At 30.8% G+C, this 21,198-nt stretch overlaps 1 protein-coding gene across 9 annotated transcripts in view; it reads right to left on the bottom strand.

The window, feature by feature from the left end:
* The window catches only part of LOC139097151 (sodium/potassium-transporting ATPase subunit alpha), a 71,796-nt gene that overhangs the window by 34,105 nt on the left and 16,493 nt on the right, over positions 1–21,198 (bottom strand). For 4 of the 9 annotated variants that reach the window (XM_070648928.1, XM_070648927.1, XM_070648930.1 and 1 more), the window contains exons 1-3: positions 12,581–12,649; positions 11,285–11,466; positions 7,349–7,551 (exon numbers count right to left, since the gene is read on the bottom strand). The exons of 1 other annotated variant lie outside the window; for it this stretch is intronic. In XM_070648928.1, coding sequence (XP_070505029.1) covers positions 7,349–7,375 — 27 coding nt within the window. In that variant the 5' untranslated portion in view covers positions 7,376–7,551; positions 11,285–11,466; positions 12,581–12,649. Of the gene's footprint in view, positions 1–1,703; positions 1,785–7,348; positions 7,552–11,284; positions 11,467–12,580; positions 12,650–21,198 lie in introns of those variants that run through there. 4 more of the 9 variants (XM_070648929.1, XM_070648933.1, XM_070648934.1 and 1 more) reach the window with 4 other exon arrangements.

Genomic DNA, 21,198 nt, shown 5'->3' with positions numbered 1-21,198 from the left:
CACGCTTTTCTGCTGGTATGAAGGGCTAGTTTGGCTGTTTTTAGTCACCCTAAAGTTGATTCTTTACAATAACAAAATTTATCCAATCCCAACAAAAAAGAGAACAAATCTTTGTATTGTCGAAATTCAATAACTAGGGATTTTTCCATCCGATGGCCGATAAATTATGCAAAACTGTAAAAAGTCCCTTTTTTTGCGGATCACAAAAGGCTTTGCTGTCAAAATCTTTGAAAAAGTTGCTTGACATTCAAGTTTTTTGCTCATTTTCTTAAATTATTGATGGAATTACTAGACATAAATAGAAATTTAATTGGAATATTAAGACAGACTGCAATGATAAGAAGCTCAGCAGCAGCAACTTAATACTTGAATTATTCTCAAAGGCCATTCCAACATCTTACATAATATTCTACCTTTTTTGTGTGCTAAAATTATATGAAAATTGGGTAGACAATTTATAGAGCATCGTAGAAGAACCTGAAGTGCGTGAAAGAGCCTTAAAATGTATTTTTGGTAAATTACCATCTTTATTGATGATGCTAAACTCTAAAATTAGAGTCAGATACCATAATGTGATACTATTTTGGAGTTATAGTGTCATTTGGAATTAAAGTCGGTTATGGACAATTTTGCTCAGTTTAGTAATTGAATGACGTAAGGCACAAAGGATGTTTTGGTGTTTTAGAGTCAATTTGGTATTGCGCCTGTCAGAAAGAGTTTGAAGCTTCAATTTAAAATTTCAGGAATGTTGCAATCAGCAGCTTAAGTGTGCTTTATGAATTGCTAATTATCAACCCCTCGGTAACTCAGTGGTACGAGCATGTGAGTGTAAACCATAGGACGTTGGTTCGAGTCTCACTCAGGTACTCTTCAAAACCTTAAAATTTGTAAGGTTCTGAACAAAAACTCAATTTTCTCCTCAAAATCCCACCAAAATACATCAATTCCCAACAAATATCCCACATCCCAGACAATACAAATGTCCAATTCCTTCAGCAATCAAATTTCAATAACCATATTGTAGGACAATAACAATGTAAGGATGAGACTCCAACAAGATGGAACATTCAAAAAAAAAAGACTGTTAAGGACAAATACTAATGAGATACACACTAAGGCAGTGTCATCCATGTCATGTAATATGCATGTGACTATATAGAATTTTTTCCAAATTTAATGGGAGATTCGCCTGAATATTTTAGAATTCAATTCTGGTAAAATAGTCAAGGTAAAGGAATTGTGTCATTACAATAAAATCAAATTGTATGTCGTGTGACTGTTATATCTTCAGGGATGGGGAACTTAGTCCTGTTACTGGAATTTTAGTAGTAACAGTTAAGGAATGAGTCTGAATTAAGGGTTCTTGATGTAGTTTTGAGACATCTTGGGTAGTCTCGGTCTCGATCCCGGTATCCGGGAATATGTCAACACCGAGACTAATCGGGAAACCTTAATTCACCATCCCTAAACATTACGTCACATTCAATTTTATTGTTATAACATTGGACAACACTGCACTAAACCTGTAAGCTGACAGACACGAATATTTACGTATGAGTACTTTTTGTGTGTGTTCAGCTTAGCACTAAAAAATATTAAATAAAAATCAATGCGAACAAAACAACAAAAAAACAAGAACAAAAAAAAAGACAAAAAGCGAAACAGAAATTAAGAAATATTGAATATTTCATGAAAAGAATCACCCTTTCTCACGTCAAAGCTTCTTAAGTAAAACCAGTTTGTGTGATTTTCGGAAGGAAAGATCTATAATCTGACTTTTATAACTGCAAGAAATTGGGTAACAAAAAGAAAAGATGTTGAAAATTTTATTTGATATTTTAAGGAATTAAATAATGTCCATGGAAGTAAAGGAAGTAAAGGAGTTGAATTAAAATGTTACGTAACGTTATCGATCAATAAAAGTAATTTCTTTTGCCATGTTTAAAGCAGCGCTGCCTTTTTGTGCATGTTCTTGATTGTAATTCTCCTAGAAATCGATATTCTAGTAGATTTATGGACGGTTCTTACACGAAAATATTGTAAGAAAATTCTCATGTATAAGTAACGGCTTTTTATGGATGGCATGAGTAGTCGGTCGAGTTTCGTATTGATTTATTAGAGTAATTAATTCATTAAGCTCGTTTTGGGTTTTAAATTTCTTTTTTGGTTTAATAATGTTGGAAGTAGAACGAAAGGAATGAAATTGAAGATAGAATGAATATTGAATGTAAATTGAGTATTGAAGGAGGCTTAGCAACGGCTTTTTTTGGAGGGACTGATGTTGAATTTAGAATAGCTGATGTTTTAATTATTCTTGATGGGAGTGACGAAGGAGTTGTCGATGCCAAGAGCAAGATTTCTTGTTTACGAGATTTGTCAAGACTGAGACTTGGAGGGTTTCCTTTCAGTCTCGGTCTTGCTCTCCCGGTCTCGATATCGACTTTAGTCTCAATCTTGGTTCCGAACTCAATCTAGGATCCGGTCTCGATTTTGAACTCGGTCTGAATCTTAGTTCCAGTCTCAATCTCGATCCCAATCTTAATCTTGATTCCGAACTCAATCTCGGATCCGATTTGATCTTAGACCCTGTCTGAATCTCAGTCTCAGTCTCAATATTGATTCTAGTCTCAATCTCGATTCTGGTCTTAATCTCGATCCCAGGCTAAATCTTAATCCCGGTTTCAATCTCTGTTCAAATCTCAGTCCCGGCCTCGATCTCAATATCAATCTCAATCTCGGTCTCGGTTCCGCTTTTGGTTCCGCTTTCGGTCCCGATTTTGAAAATTCATCAAAATCGAGACTAGGTAATCCAAGAGCTGACCTCTAGTCATCGTCAATTTGTAACATCACTAGCTGAACAGACAAGGAGCATGCCCATAAGTATTCACACAAAATTGAGCATGCTCAGCTACATTGATTGAGTTTACACATGAGCATCCTCATTTAGGTGAGTTTATCCACTGTCAGTAAGGCTAGTATGCTTCAATACTGACTAGAGATCAGCAATAAGCCTCAATTCCATCCAACATTGCACCTTAGCAACTAAAATTCATCATTTTAAACAATGAATTACGCTTCAATTTCACTCAAAAACCTACAATAATTCTCAATATTCTAAAGTCATGACTTTAAACTGTACAAAACACATCAGACCCACCTCATAATATATCATACACAATTTCTTAACCCACTTAAAGTCTTGATTCTCATCTATTATATTCTAATCATTTTCAATACTTAATGGATACTTTCCTGCTTTATCTCATGCTTATGTCAAACCATACATCATCCATAATTATATAAACTAGTTTCTTTATCATATCATATTAATGTTGCAAAATCATATTCGTTTTTTTTGTAAGGTTAAAGAACCAAAGACATGACAAGAAATACGTGAAGTGAAAGATGAATTTTTTTTGTGTCGTTGTGGGACTTTTTTTGAGTATTTTTTTGAATGCTGTTTAAGCTCTTGCGTGCTGCCAAAAGTGCCATTTACATACGCGTATATACTGTGTCTATTGTCATTATTCAATTTAAAATTCCCCCCATAAAAATGTAATTTGCATAATAAATTTTTTTTGAGAGTTTCTTCAACTTATCCAGATTTTTCAGTACGTCCAATCATTTTCTTGGCATGAGTTTATTAAACTGAGAAAATTTTTATAAATAGTTAATCGCAATTTTTCTTCTTTTTTTGAGATATAAGAAGCAAAAAAAAAAATATCGTCGCTTATAGACGGGAGTAAAAATATTGAGATCAAGGTGAAAATGTTTGTTTAATAATAGCGAAAATATAGTTGAGCATCAGTTTCTCACATGAACATGAAAAATTCTCAATATTTTCTTTTTTTTTCGTGAAAATATATAGACTGTCTTCATTCGCACACAGAGACGATTAAAAGTGTTCATTTTCATACAGAAATTTTCCAAACAACGATGAGAAAATAAACGTTGAGAAGATGAATGAAAATGAAATAAAAAAAGGTTTAGACTGTTTGAGACTTTATATCATGTGGATATTGAATTGGGAAAGAGATTTTTTAATGAAAATTGGGAATTTAATGTCCAATTTTTTGATTTTTTGATGGTTTAAACCCGAAAAGTACAATTATTTGATCGATCTGAAGTCCAGATCTAGTCTACTCTTCCATGATGCCAGATTCCAACCGAATCCGCATCCAAATCAACTCACTCACCAAAAACCCTAATTTGTACTCGATCAACCAATTCATCCTATTCATAATAGAATAAAGAAGCAAAAAAGACAAAACAGGTCATCCTGCAGTCTTCATACAACAAAACACGAGATCAGCGCATCATCAAGCTTCCTTTAAGGTCGAACAGAGGGTATTCATGTGTAATTTATCGTTTCTTAAAAGACTTGACATTGAAATTCTAATTTTTACGTATTAATAATTTTTTTTGAAATTATCATCATATTCCTACACAGTTAATCATCATCATCCCGAGCAGACATGGAGGATGATGCTTATGAGCAGAGCTTGAAGTCGACGACTAGGGTTTTGTATGGAAAATTCGATTTGAGTCGACTGGACTCAATACAAAATTCAGGCATGAGCATTGATCTTGCACAAACCGAGTTGGTTTGACTAGAAATAGTGAAAAAGCACCCAAATTCGATTAGAATTTTCCTGGAATTGAACTCGGGTCGTTAGAGTCAGTTAACCGAAGCTCTAACAACTAGGCCACTGCGGCTTTTTTGCTGCTTGTGCTCATTGTTGATTAGTATGCAAAGAGCGTTCTATCAATAGCTGAGTAAGGTGAGAGCAATGCTCACCAGCTCTCAAAAACATGCTTATTGTCAGTTAGCAACAAGAGCAGATTAAATCAATAGCACAGCTCACGATTATGCTCATCTAGTATATTTAAGGTGACCAACCTCTCAAGAGCATGCTCATCGTCTCTAAAAAATCAAGTCTCAATACTTCCAAAGCCATATGGCATTAGGATAAACAAGTCACATTAGAGATTGAGATGTAACGATTTTACATTTCAACAGCACGTCGAATAGCCATAAAAAATTAAAATCATTTAATAGATTTTGAGGAGCAATAAAATCTTTTGACAGTGAAATGTTTAAAAGGTCTATAAATTAAATATTTTTATTTTTTGCTGATGTGAAATGTTTCTATTTCTATTATTCAGATTAGACAGATTTATATTTGTGGTGAGGATTTATGGATATAGATTAGAGACGTTAGACTGATTTAATTTGAAAAATTGTGAAAATAAAGTGAAATTTCAAGCTTTAAATTGAAGATTTTGATCAAAATTCACAAAATATCCACAAATTCCCACCTTAAATCTAATGTCAATATGAACTACACGTTTCGTAATTTGACCGCACAAATATTTGATGATAAAGCTTCACCAAAAAAAAAAAATTCCATCAAACTAAAGAAAACTAGATTTTTTTGGAATGACTCGACTTACTTTCTGCTTACTCAGTTTATTATTTCGCCAATATTAAATTAAAAAAACGTGTGATAATGTAAAAGTAAACAATTTATTTTTAAAATAATTCGCGGCTCATTGATAACTGAGTGAACTTTGAACATTTTTGGAAATTTCTGGTTTGAAAAGATTGTTTTGCGAATTTTAATGCTCAAATGAGCTGAAATTATGAATTTAAGTATCAGAATCCATACATTTAAGTGTATGGAGTCGATTTACTTAGTTTAATTAAAGAACTTCCTTACGGATTGAATTAAAATTGATGTTTATTCTTCAGAATTCAAAAACAGAATGTTTGCAAAGAAGGGGTGAGCAACTATAAAAGGGGAAAATCACCCAAAGAAAGATGCAAAAAAATTCAAATTCTAAATGACAGTTGAAATATTCTCAACAGAAGTCAAGTCAATTTTCATTTATAAAATCATAATTGACATCAAATTTTTATATATTCTTGACCAATCCTTCAGTATTCATCCACATAACCCTCAAATCACCACCATTAGATACTAAAATTACTCATTTTTTTACATTCCAATAAACTGCAACAAAGTATCCATAATACAGCATTGCTCAATTACATCACAAGACAATTTCCTTGAAATTCAATAATAAAAAACAGCACAGTGAAGCATCTCGAAGCTACATGATGTCTGTGCATAAAAACTATAATGGCTTTTCCTCATGAAAAACAATCGGAAACGAAAGAATAACTGGAAATTCTTCACAAATTTGACCCAATTCGAAGTCATGCGATTATGTAAAAGGAGCAAAAAGTGCTTTTGGAGCAATTGTCGACCTAAAATAATTTATTTTCGTGCCATTATGATGTGATTACGTAAGAAGAGAGGTAAGGGTTGAATTGGAATTGTTCTTAGTTAAGATTGAAAATTTTTGGAGGTTATATGGAAAGAATTGGTTGAATTCTTAGCTGTATGCCCTAAATTAGTGTCAATATGATTGAGCATGCTCAATTTTGACTTGTACAAGCTTACCAGATCAACCATTACCAGTACTTATATCATTTTTGAAAGTTTTTAAGGTTATGTTAGGATGTTGTCTTAAAGAATGTGTAAATTTATTAACTGATTGGCAACTTTCCATCGAATTTAGACTCATAAATACTAATAATCCTTAATATACAAAGAGCATGCTAATTGTTTGTTAAGATTCAAAAGCAGTTGAATATCACAAGTCAGATAGTCAATCTTAAATACGACACCTGATCGGCGTGACTCTGGTATGATCAAATTCGATTTGAATCTGACTTCAAGTTAGAATTACGAAGGCTTGGAGTTTAATTTTTGATCGATTAACAGATTTGTGTTCATTTGGTATTGGTAATTGGCAAAGGACAGCCAACGACAGAGACAGAGACTAAGAGAGGCTTTAGATCAGTACGATCAGCAAAGTAAGTAAGGAAGTAACCTATATTGATCATTATAATGATTCTAAATGTCAAAAAACATCTTTAAAAATTGCAAAATCATTAAAAAATGATCCAGAATTAAATTAGAAGTTCTAAACTAGAACTCGAAGTCACCCTGGCTCTTGTATAGAGTCTGGACAAGCTTCGAGCTTCATATGGAGTTGAATCGACTTGAGTAGACTTCGAACTATATTAGACTCTAACCCAAAGCGTCTAATCCTTAATGAATCTCACAAAAAATATAACAACAAAGTCAACGTTGAGTAAAAAAAGAGAAAAATTCCTCGATTCACATATTTTCTTTTGAGATTTGAGCCACCACTTTTGTATAGCAAACGAAAAGAAGAAGAAGTAAAAGAAAAAAAACAAGCGACATTCAGGAAGGAAAATATATAAATATATATGTGTGTATATATGCATAGAAAATATTGTTGTTTATGAACCTACCTCTTCACTTTCACCCGATAGCGACATTTTTTTAGAATTTTTTTTTAATTTATTTATATAAAAATTATTATTTTGCTTTTCTTTTAAACTGAAGTGTTAGGATGAATTGTTAATGAATTTAATGTTTTTATTTTGTTTGTCCAATTTTTGCTATGAATTTCGATTTTTTTTTACACCCGTAGAACGGGGATTGCGCAATCAATCTTAAATTTAGAAGAAAGAAAATTTTTTTTATATTTGATATGAAATTCTGTCTTTCAATTTCTTTTATGTGTCGCAGAGGAAAATAAGAAAAAAATAAGAAAAATTTCGTCTTTTTTTCTCATCTACAAAAAAAAATCTCAAAAGAGCGCTAAAATTATAATTCTTTTTTTTTTGTGTTTTATTAATAAATAAATTCCAACTCATTCACACTCGGACCTCACAGACATCCAATCTTCTCAAATACAGTCACAAAAAATAAGAGTTTGCAAATATGAAAAATTGTCATCATCATCTGTGACTTTCTGTCTGTGAATGTTAACAATATAAATGATAATCTAATCTAACAAGGAGAGACACACAATAAGTTCCGTAAACGGAAATGAACATGAGCGCATTTTCCCAACATTTTCCCCATGTTTTTTGCGGGGATTATTTTTTTGATGAATTATGGCTTTAAATAACAGGTGAATTAATAGTCAATGGCACATAAACTGCTGTCATTTATATGAATATTAATCTAGTTCCTCTCGTGAACTGAAATGAGACTTTTTTTTTCTTCTTTCTTTTGCAGTTTGGTACTCGGTTTGTGTTTTGGCTACGCGTTAGATGAAATGTGTTTTCGATGGTGAAATTAAATACTGAATATTGACTTTTCGAGTGAATTTTCTCATTTTTAACAGGTTTTAAGCATAATTTAACATGAATATTTTGATTCATGTTTGTGGTTTTGTGATGAAATCAATTCAGATGAATGTAAATTGATGTTGAATTTGATTTAAATGCAGTTCATTTTGAATAAACTTAGACAAAATTGAAAAGTTTTTGAAATTCAAAAGTTTTTCAAATTCAAAGTTTTGTCTTAGATTTCGAATTGAAATTAAATAAATTTTCAAGAAAAGTATTTTAAACTTCAAAACTTGAATTTCTTACTTAATCAATTCAATATTGAAGTAATTTGAATATTCCAGAAAAACATTGAACATTTAGAAAGTTGAATATCTTTCTAAATCTAAATTGATTTGTGATTCTGATTGAGTAGAATGTTTTTGATTAATTAATTTATTTTGATTCTAACTAATTTATTGAAATTTGACAAGTTATTGAACTTCTTCAAAGTTTGTCATAATTTTAACAAAGAATTCTTTTCAATGAATTGATTCTAATCTTAATTAGACTAAACTCTTGAAATTGGACAATTTATATCTAATCTTCTTTAAATCAATCATTTTCTAACTTCAACTCTGATTCATTTGTTAAAAATCTTCCATTTATCAACAAATTATGCAACTCAAATCAAATGCAATTCAAAAGTTCATTAGCTTCATAAAATAAACCAGTTTTTGACTGTTGTGACAAAAATATAAACTGGATGGTGATTCTGAAGAAATTGATTGAAATAGATTGAAATTTGATGAGATCAGAAGATTATTGCAACCAATGAGTTTGCTCTTAAAATCTATGAAAACTGAGAGCAACGCTCATGAGCATGCTCAACTACTTAGTAGAAAGCTCGAAAGCATGTTTTTGTACAATCCAAAGACAGAATCTTTCTTGGATTCAAAATTGAAAATGTAGTCGAAAATATCAGAATTAGAAGTCGTTGTGTTTTTTGTATAGAATCGATTCAACTCGAGTCGAGTTTTTCATACAAAATCCGAGTCGACTTTGAGTTCTGAAAAACATGATTCAATTTCTCAAATTTACTCTAGGGTACTCTAGTAGCAATATCGAGAAGCTGGAACATGTTTTCTGAATATCGATCAATAAGTTACATAGCATGAAATGAATGAATTCAGACAAATTTATGCTATGTTATGTCATCAGTAAGTAAATGAAATATTTTCAATCAGTTGAAATACTTCTGAATTTGAAAAGTTTTGTAATCTTGAATGAAATTTAAATTAAAAGTTTATTTAGATTTTTAGATTTTAAGATTCAATTTTAAATAAATTCAAACTTGTAATTTTAACAAAATTTCAAATTTACAATTTTAGTAAAATTCGAAAATTTTAATTCTTATCAATTCAAAATTCTAATTTCAATAAATTTCAAAATTCAAATTTTAGCAAAATTTGAAAATTGTAATTTAAATTAAAATTGAATCTTGAATTTCAATTTTGAATAAAACTAAAGATTGAAATTTTATTGAAGTTACAACTTAAAAACCAAATTAAATTTCAGATTTATGAATCGTGAATAAGATTTCAGCACATGGCTTAATTATCAACAAAAAATTCGAAATCATCTGCATTTCTATATGATTCATCAGTTCATCAACAAAACAAAAACAATTACAAGGAAAACCAGTAAAAAATGACGTCAATTAAAATGTTTTCATTAATTAATGAAATGTTTATATTTAATTTTTAATCTCATTCCACAATTGATGACCTAATAATCATATCGATTACTTGAATTGTAGCCTAATACATGAATTTGTATTACATTTCATAACTTATTGCAATTTATGTAAATGAAAATTGTAAGAAAAAAGAGGAAATGTTCTGCAGAGAGAACTTTACTTCCATTTCGAGAGAATATGTTCTCATGCCAAGCAGCATAACACACAACTCGAACTAAATGTGGTTTTTATGATTTTTCTGGAAAAAAGGGTGAAGTTTTTTTCTTTCAGAAAATTGTGGTTATGCAAGCATCGGTTATGTCTCTATTCAGTCCAGTTTCTATGACAGAAATGGAGGAAATTTGTGGAGGTTTTGGGTTCATTTTTTGAAGGTTTTCCAATTTCTTTGACAGAAATGATGTTTAAATGTGGAAATTTTGATGATTTTAAGTCAATAATTTGAAGATTTTCCAAGTTTTATGGATGAAATGGAATTAAATTGATGAAATTTTGAATCAATTTTTTGAAGATTTCAATGAAAAGAATTGGAAAATTCTGAAGAAATTGTATAAATTTTAAGTCAATTTGTTGAAAGTTTTTCAGTTTCTGTGATGGAAATTGAGTTCAATTGCAAAAAATTTGGAGATTTTAAGGCAGAATTGAAGTTAAATTGATGAAATTTTGTTGATTTTAACTCAATTTTTTAAAGATTTTTCCAATTTTCATGTCAGAAATGAAATCAAATAGTGGAAATTTTAGTGATTTCAAGTCAATTCTTTGAAGATTTTGCAGCTTTTAAGACAGAAATGAAGTCAAATTGAGAAAACTTTGTGAATTTCAAGTCAAGTTTTTGAAGATTTTCATGAAATTTTCTTTAGATTTTGATAAAAACTTTTGAAATTTGATTGGGTTTTAAGAAAAACTTTTGAAATTTGTTTGAATTTCTATGAAAATCTTTTAAAATTCTTGTAGATTTTCATGAAAAATTATGAAATTTTCTATTTAGGTCAATCAAGAATTTTCATCCTTCATCGTGAAAACAAAGAGAATTCTCAAATCAAGGATCAATAAATGAATTTCTCCAAATCATCTCCAAAAGCTTCCCTATCACGTGACCAAAATCCACAGGCAACCATATGGCAGCCAATGAGTGAAAAATTTTCTCGTCGTCATTTCGTCTCCTTGAGACAAAAATTTTTCTCATTAACTAATTCAATGGACCGTGAAACCAGTTTATGTGACCATGTGATGTTGATTTATGAGATTTATAGAATTTTGTATGGGGAAAATGCGCTTAAAAAATGGATGAAAAAAAATTGCATCTAGTATTATTGATCTATTAAAGCAAGTTAAGGTTAAAAAACATAAAAAAAAAATCATTTTTCACGTACTTTGTTGTGTAATTAATTAAATAAATTAAAGATGAAGATTTTTTTCACTATTTTAATTTAAAGTTTATTCTTTTTCTGATCCGCAGCAGTTGGGCTTTATATGACCAAAACTACTTAGTAGTTTTGTTAAGAGTTTCTTCTCGTGGGGGTTGAAATTTGATAAAGATGTCAAATTGTGTCGTCTTCCTCGAAAAAAGGTATAAAATTAAAATTTTTTTTGTGGTCTTTTTCAGTTCTTATTCAAAACTTATTGAGAAAGAGAAGAAAAAAAAATTATGTAACGACTTTTTTTTTTCTCGGGGCCTTTTTTTCTTTCACTGTACGGATTTTATATATTTTATATATATTTTTTTTATATGCCAAACTGTATATTGAGATACGTATGTATTGGTAGCTGAGGGATTTCCTTTTTCACACTAACACAATTGCACACCGACGGAGGAATATATTCGAAAAAAAGGAAATTTTATATTTTTTTTTTATTCCTTTTTTTTTCGCCGAAAACAGAATCAAAAAAGATTTTAATTTCGACTTGTTTTTTCTTGGTACGAAAAAATTTTTTTATGCTGTATTGTTTTTTAGAATTTTTTTATTTTTATTTTTCCATGAAAAAAAAAAAAATCGATACTCGACACCTTTTTTTCTTTCTATGTTAAATGGATTATTATGTCATTTTTCCACACTATTTTTTTACTACACAAAATAATTTATTTTTTATATATATTTTTTCAAATCCGATCTCCACAACTTTATGGTGTTGCAGTTGTATCCTCCTCTCACGATTCTTCGCTTCTTTTTTTTTCGCAAGGACAAAAGAAAATCGATTATTTTTTTTTATTTGAAATTTTTTTTCCTCTTATATAAAGGAAAATTTTATATTTTGTCCTAATTTAATTTGAAAAAATTTTAAAAAAATTGTCCAAAAAAAAAATAGATCTCAAAATTGGCTTTTCCGAACACTGTTTTTCACACACTTTAACCCCTTTTTATTATCGACAATTTTTCATATATTTAAATGAATGGAAAATGTATGAAAAATTGAAAATTTTCATTTCTCAAATCCGATTTGCGAGTAAATTTTCACAAAAATCTACCATAAAGAAAAAATAAAAATTTTTCTTCCTTTTCCAAATTAAAAAAAAAAAGTTTGAAATTTTGTGAATGGCTATAAGGAAAAGAAGGAAATTCTAGAAGGAAGAAGAAAATTTTTTTATTTTTTTTTCTATATGGTAGACTATAGACTATGTCTATAGATTGAATATATAAAATAAAAAAAAAATGTTTAAAAAATATTACACACGGATCAAATTTTTCGCGACCTTCTCGATGCAAGTTCGGTGCTCAACTGACTCGTGAGCTTCGGTTTTTAGTAGGAATGTGAAAAAATGATTTTTATTAGTAGAAAAAAATAATTCCAATTTGTATTTTTCCATTCGAAATGGTTTGAAGCTTTTTGTCGTGAGTAAAGTCTCTCGCAAGTCTCTCAAATCGACTCTCATCGATCTCACGATCGGAGAGCAGCAAAGAGCATATTAAAAAAAATGTGTGTTTTGAAGGCGCCTGTGCAAAAAGTCGAAAAAAAAGACTGTAAGATGAGAAGGCATTAGCAAAACTTATTGGAGGTTACACAACCAAATCTAGAATTAATTTTGTGATTTTTATTGATTTTTTTCAGATCATTTAACAGCAAAAAGCCATAAAAATCGCCTCAAATCATTCATTAAGTTCAGTTCCAATGCTTAAATCATGAAAACTTTCATTTAAAATTTTTCACAAATTTTTCCTAACCTAAATGAAAAGCTCTGAGAGAATTTGCTCATTTTCCAAAAGTTGAGTATGATTTGCGCTGAAGTGACGCAGTCTGACGTCATTCCTTTCCCATTGGCGTCTTTTTGGCTGTATTCTGATTTTTTATAGCCTTCGAAAAAATTTTTCTTTCTTTTCTTGTGCTTCAAATTGCATTTTCCAAATTTCCACTGAGGGGAAGTGTGTGAAAAAATTTCAGTGCTTTTGTAGTCGTAAGTTTCTTCCCTAAAATATATGTATATATGCACAGTATGAAAAAACTTAAATAATTTCTTCGATTGTATTTGTTCTTGACAATTTCGAAATTCTCGATTTGAATCCTTTATGCTCGAAAAAAAGAAAATTTTTCTACATGATTATGTAACAATCACGAGTCGCTTTTTTTATTAAGTATAAAGCCTCAAACCTCTCAGATTCTGCAATATTCACACATATTTTTGGGATGTTGTTTTTTTTCGATCGATAGTTAAAAAGATGTGCAAATATACACAAAAAATATCTGACAAAAAAATTCTCACAATTGCGTAACTATACATAGTGGAATGTCCTACAAAATGAGAGCGAAGAGCTTTTTTTTTTCATTCCATATTTTAACCTTGGTTACGAAATAAGGGAGAAAAAAAAATTTATATTTAACAAATGGATATCCGCATGAAATTTAATGCAAATCATTCATTTCCACTTGATGAATTGAGAAAAAAAAATAAGCTTTTTATTGAATGGTATAAGGTGTGTTTGTTGATGGGTATCTCAACTTCCGTGAGGCTATTAATAGGACTCTTGGGATATTTGAATACTCATTTGTATGCACAAGGATAGTCGAACACCTTGGGGAACACTTAGAATATTCAAAAAAATGTTTGGAAATTTTTCATAAAATATCGAATTATTTAGTACAGTTGTGGGCAACCTGTCTGTTGTGGCACTCCTTTGTGGTAAGTCTCCACCAAAACTCCACAAGATATACGGTTCATGACACACCTTGGTGTAAGCCTCGACCAAAACCATACGGTTCATGACATATACATGGGTTCATGACACCTTGATCTTGGGTGTTATGACCTCACCTTGGTGGTACCTCGACCAAAACCATACACAGTATATGGTTCATGACACACCTTGGTGGTAATCCGAAACCATACATAATATACGGTTTATGACGGGTTAGCATATCAAACCGTCTTAGGTTCAAAGTCACCTTAGTCCTAACCAAAACCGTACACTATATATGGTTCATGGCATTCCCAACAATTTTTGGATATATCTAGAACCATATACCGTGTACGGTTTCAGTCGAAGCATACCTCCAAGCTATACAACAAACAACAAAAGCTTACCCACCCCTGCCACAGGCAAATATTAACAAAAAATTTTTGAATAAATTCTCAATTCATAAAAATCGGACTAGGAAGGAACAAAAAAAAACTTTTCCTTTTTCATATCTTGAGGCCGCACTTAGAACAACACGTACAATATCAAAGCCCATTAGGGACAAAATGTTGCCAGATTTCAGGAACAATAATGATCAATTAACAAACAGCTGGATGTTTTTCCTTTAGGGTAGCAAATGAGAAGGCTTTTCGGAGCTTTTTTTTGAGGAAAAGCTTGAATGTACATTGAAAATGTTTGGGGTTGTAATATGAAACTGAATGGTCGAATATGAGAATCTGGAGAATTTTTTATTATTTATGCTGCATTGTGTTTGATTTATTGCGGATAACTGGTTATGTCACTGATGATATCCATTGAATATTGAATTTTTTTGGGGTTTTTAGCTTGTGTAGAATGGTAGGGATAGCTAGTTGGGTTACTTTAACTCTTGTAGAATGACTAGGAATTGAATAATTGGAATTGCCTTAGCTATAGTCACTAGATTGACTAGGGTTTACCTAATAGAATGTAAATTCGTGTTAAAATGACCAAAATCAATGCAAGCCATCCACAAGAACCAATTTTTCAGATATTATATAAGTATATTCACAAGAATAGCTATGGTTTGTCCAGTAAGAGACATACTTCTATTCAAGCGACCATATAGAATGCCTGACATCTCTGAGAACTGATTTCTAGAATATTCTACAAACATATTCACTGATATAGCTGTGGTTTGCTCAATAAGAGGCATATCTCCATGCAAATGACCATAGAGAGTTCTAGACATTTCCAAGAATGATTTTTTTTGGATATTTCTAGCCATATTGACTGCCCGGAAGTGACACGGTTTTAAAAATAGTTGGAAATCCAGCCTTACGCTAGAATGACCGTAGCTGTATGCCAAATTCGATAGAATTCGCCCTTAATCTAGCTTCAAGTTGGCCTAGGGATGGATATTCAGTCATATCTACGCCGTATGCTTTCCGAGCTAGTATTACTCAAGCTCATCCAACATATCAACCCATAACTCCCATGCTCCCCTCCCTAAACATGTCTGAATGTCAGTCATCACATTCTAATGAGAACTTCCTTAATAACATCATAAAAAACTATTGAATATAATTGACAGAATGACAATCCACACGTGATACAATTGCATTTGTGTAATTTTTCCACACATAAAACTAGACAGGAATTCCTAATGCACAATCGTTGTAAGGAGAATAATCAATAAATGTTCTACCTCATATAATTGAACAATTCTGCGATTCTATAGTCTTTTTTTTTGCATAAGCTGCTGTTGGCATGTAAAATTCGTATGCATTAAGAGATTATTTTCATGCTCATCGGAAAAGCCTTTTGGCTCTGGAATAGTTCGAGTGAGCTTCAAGCGATAATAACTCAAGTGAATTTAGGTCGGATTCGAGTTTCGAAATTGAAATCTTTTTTTTTTTCATGAAATATTCAAGCTATGGATTTTGTAGTGTATAAAAATCTACACAGATTGTTAATTATTTATAGCTTATTTGATGACGATAATGGAATTCCATAATCAATGAGTCTAATATGTGTATTGATTGTGTTGTGGATAATTGCTTAGATTTGATATGGATTTCGAATGTTGTTGAAGGTAGATAGTCGATAAATGAGTGGATTGGAAGAGATATTTGATGGATGAAGCTATGAATTTGGTAAAATATGACAAGAATCAATGCAAGAAAGGATTATTCCTTAAAATATCTCAAAAATCTATCAAAAATCTCCTAAACTGAGTCATTGCAACCATCTTAATACAACTATATGCTATCCCAACTGCATATATACTTCCACAAGATGTTATGAACCATATTATGCAACTTTGTGACCTAAATTTCTTAAAAATTGATATTTTTTTAAGAGTTTCTGGTGAAAAATGAGAAAAGAATCTGGGAAAACCGTGCTAAATGTAAATGGATAGAAGAGAGGTCAGGTCTGCGTCACAGAGTTGTAATACGACAGATTGGATATTTGGAACATTTTCTTTGGTAGAAAAGTTGAGTTTGAGTTTTAAAAGAGAATTTTCTATGAATTCAGTAATAAATTAGCTATTATGTCAAGTTGCAAGTCGATTTATATGATTTTTAACAAGTTTGAAGTTAAGGATCCTTCAAAAAGCCTTAATTAATCACAATAATGTTTATTCTTCGGAGTTTAAAAACAAACTAAATGTTTAAATGAAGGGTCAACAACTACAAAAGGGGAAAATCAACTAATCATAATTTGCAAATACAATTCAAATATTAAATGACAGTTGATGAGTTCTCAACAGGGTTTTGTAAAATAACTATTCAAACTTGAGTGAAACAATGCAGTGGAGTCACTTAGTGAACGTTAGGAGGTATAGCGGAGCCTTTAAAGTCCGATATCGGAGTCTTTAAAGTCCCAAATCGGAGCATTTAATGTTCCGTTCTAGAGCCTTCTTCATTTGTGTCGCTCGGAAAAAACATCCCCGAAAAGTCACAAAATTCACCAATTTATTCCAATAAAAACCATTCCAAACTTCCCAGAACACAATTTTAGAATTATATTACCGCATGACTCATGTTACAATTACAATAATCCTATACTATATACCGCATATATTACGTAATTTCCAAAGAAACAGAGTGAAAATAAAAAATCGTTACAATCATGCGACTGTATTTTTTTTTGTAAATATTGAAAAATCATTTCCCCGTACAAGTCAAAAGTCACAAAAAGAAAGTTTTTCATTATTTTGCAATTAAAATCGTATCACATGCTTGATTTCATCATATTTTAACTTGACAACAGCTGTGCAGCAACCATACTGTGTAGTAGGAATAAATATTGAATAGGATCAAGGAGCTTGACATTTCCTTTGAAGAAAAAATGAAAATACTTTCATTCCACCACAAACAAAAAATTTTGTGTATTGATTATGTAATGTGCTCGAGTATGCCACAGTATAGACTATAAACCGAAACTTCTCGATAAAGCCCTCAATTGCTAGCTATCATTAATGTTATGTACACATCAAATAAATGAATATAAAATTTTTTTCTAAAAAGACTATATCAATTCTATAATACTCTTTATTTTGTACAAATGTAGGAGGTTATGACATTTGCCGGAAAAGGCCAATTGTAGTGCGTTAAAAAAAATAAAAAGAAATACGAGAATGATTTTCGCTCATATAAAATTTCTTTTCTTACAGAAATAAAAAACATAAACTTTATTTCATTTTTTATAATATTCAGTTAAAGCATTCATTTTAGTCCAATGTCATATTTAAGTAACAATCAACGATTATTATGATTTTTTCACATTTAAATGTGAGAAAATATCCACCTCCTTCACACATTTAGTGTCGTTATGTGAAGTATTTTTTATTTTATGAAATATTATGCTTGGAAGTCACTTTGGACTTGATTTGAGATGGAATTGGGATTGGATTAGGTTTCGGACTGATTTGAGTTGAAGTTGGATTGGATTTGCTTTTGGACCGCGAAGGTATTCACCTACCCAGGCAAAAACACGCTCATAAAAGCAGATTAAGCTGAGAGCACACTCGCTAGCCTAATTAACTAGAATATTTATGTAGAGCAAGCTCTTAAAAGCATGTTATACCCTACCAACAACTAATTCAGTATATATATCTACACCAACCATTACCCTTTTGGTATAATCTAGGGTATGCACTAATATGCACCAAAATAGGAGTGTGAGTAGGTATTAGAGTAGGTTTAGAGGTAGGTTCATACCAAGTAACTGTACCCCGTAGAAATTATTCATAGATTTCAAATTAAAAATCGTAAAATTGCTAAAAATTCCAAAAAACAAAAATATAGAAAGTTTTTAAAAAAAGTCACAAAATTAAATAATCTAAACATATATTATCGCAATCTGATTTTGAGATTCGAACTCATGAAAAACTTCATCAACATTTTTCTAGTTTTTCCTGTTACTCAACAATTTAAATTTGACAAGTTGTAACTAAATTTACAAAATGCTGTATATAAATTTTGAAATTACAATCCAAAATTCGAAGTCGATTAGGATTTTTTTGCAAAAAAGTCGACTTGAAATCATATCGACTGCCTGATATAAATGTCGACTGCCCACGAACAAATACGAAAACTTTTCATGAAATAATTCGAATTTACTCAAAAAGTACAAATCGGTTAATCGAAAAGTAATCGAGATTAGTCGAAAAGTATCCCAATTGTTCCAAACTTGGAAATGTCCCGATTCTTCGAATTCTCCGCGAAAAATCCTCTGCCACCCTAGATATAAGTCGGTAAAACACTAACATGGTGAAGAATTCGTTTTGAATTTGACTTCATAAAAGAGTAACGCCGGCCTGGTGAAGGATTTAGTTAAGATTGGTGTGAACGATTAAACTAATTGACTTGTGCTGTTCTGGATTATTAAAAAATTTAATAAAAAAGAGTAATCTCGGCTTCGAAATTATTTTTCAGATATTTTAGGATTCGAACCACATTCTTTCAGTTTACTAGGTGTGGCTAGTAATGTCAATTTGAATTTTTGAATAAAAAGCCTACAAATATTCATATTAATACAACATTTAGGGTTTTCAATCCCGAATTCTGGGATTAAAATGTACTGATTCTTGGAATAGATACTGAGATACCAGAATTACATAAATCTTGAGATTATTAACCCCATAATGAGCAATGTGCAATTCTAGGCCATCTAAAGCAAAAAATGCTCCTAATCCACTCAACTCCACTAACTCCCCAACAATCCTCATCTCAATACCTCACAGAAACATGTTTAATTTTCATTCAATCAAAATAAATGTTAATTTTATTATTACAAGTAGGAAAAAGAAGTGAAAAAATCGATAAAATTCAAGAAAAACTGGTGATATAAAGAAGAAGAAAATATGATGACATAAAATAACGAGCTCTTCAACTGATATAAGAATTGGCGCTAATAATTGTGATAATAAGTACATCAAACTGGAACAAGGTATCTAATTGAATTTGTAAATTTCTTATCATTACATCACATTGTAGTTAACATTGTGATAATTGAAATACATGTCGTTAACGATCTGGAACTGAAATGATAAAAAAGATATCCAATATAATCATTTAAGATTATATCACTAATTCCTATTTCAGTGATAAAAAGTCATTATTATTGACAATTTATCACCAGATCACATGTTCATTCAAGAAAAATTATCGTCATTCAATTGCCGTACAATATCGTGATCAAACCTTAGCAACTTATCAATCAATCACGTGTAAATTGACTTTTTCTGCAACTAACTGCTTTTAAATCCTTTTAAAACGTATGAAAGTACATTCACAAAAATATATACACATTAAATTAGTTCAATTGTGATAACAAAATAATGTCTTAATTGAAATGACATTGAAGGCATCCATTTCATGATTATGATAAAATTGGATGCTGTGAAAATTGTGAATGCTCATTGCCTTCTTTACTCTAACTTGTTACTGAAATGAGATTTGAGATCAGCACAAGGTTGGTCAATCAAAATTAAACAAAAGATTATTGTCGTAAATTAATGGGGCAGGAATCATGCTTACATTGAATGTAGGATGTTTGGATTTATGACTGGGGTATTTTAATGGACTTTAATTTTTGCTGATATGGTGATTGGCGTGAAACTTAAGGTATTTTATGTAGTAATGTTTTTTTTAGGTTGTAGGAATTAATGTAATTGATATAGTTTTGTTGGATATTTGAATCTTGGTTCAATACAGCGATAAGAGCTGTACAATGAGGATTAATTAGAGAAATTAGGTTTAAGTGAGCATTGCGCCACACTCAACAGCGACCCCGGTAGCTCAGTTGATAAGAGGTATAAGCACTTGACATTTAATTCAGAGAGCATGGGTTCGAGTCTCTCACTCGGAACTCACTTTTCCTCAAGAACCTTAGATGTAGTAAGGTTCTGATCAAGTCTTCTGATATTGGTTCCAAATTTACGAATAATCTTTAAACTTTAATGCCAAATTTCACTTGATTTAATCAAAATATATCAAAGTTTGAGTCAAAATAAATTTGGCGTAGTTGCATACCCCTCAAAATTCAAACTGAAGGTTTGGAAAATACGCAAAAATTTAAAAATAATTTAAAAAAAATCCAAAAATTGCTTGTTTTCAGTTTAAATGCATTCACGACTGTCAAATCACATAACCTAAAAATTATCAATTCGAATGCTGGAACTCAATAGCTTAGTGTTCTTAGCGTTTGATTGGCAATCTAGAGGCGCGAGGTTCGATTCACGCTTTGGACGAATCATTGGGATGAATTCCTATTTTCCAATAATCACCTAACCCAAAAATCATTCCAAAACTTCCTTAAATTCTCTATTTTTTTTCCTAAACTCTCAACTTCTATACATTCAATGTACTAGAATACCTCACAAAATACAACAACAACAAATTCTCTACTCAGAATTTCATTCAGTATATTCAGCACATCCACCTGTTCTCCATGAAGCCTCACCTTAACGAATAGAATATATATTTTTTTATAATCTAAATGAAAATTTTCTCGATTACATAACAATATTTCTTTATTTTTTGTACTGTATGGAGCAGCAGTAGGAGTCGAGTCATGTAAAACTATTTAAATTTTACAGCTTTATAATTGCATGGATTTTTAAAATTAATGTGAAATTATTCAAAAAATTTTTGTCATTAAAATAATGAAAATTAATCGGAATTTTAATT

The sequence above is a fragment of the Chironomus tepperi genome, unplaced genomic scaffold, assembly GCF_022539635.2.
Source record: "Chironomus tepperi strain 1889 unplaced genomic scaffold, CSIRO-AGI_Ctep_v1 contig_414, whole genome shotgun sequence".
Lineage (NCBI taxonomy): Eukaryota > Metazoa > Arthropoda > Insecta > Diptera > Chironomidae > Chironomus > Chironomus tepperi.
This window is presented reverse-complemented; position numbering and strand designations above follow the sequence as displayed.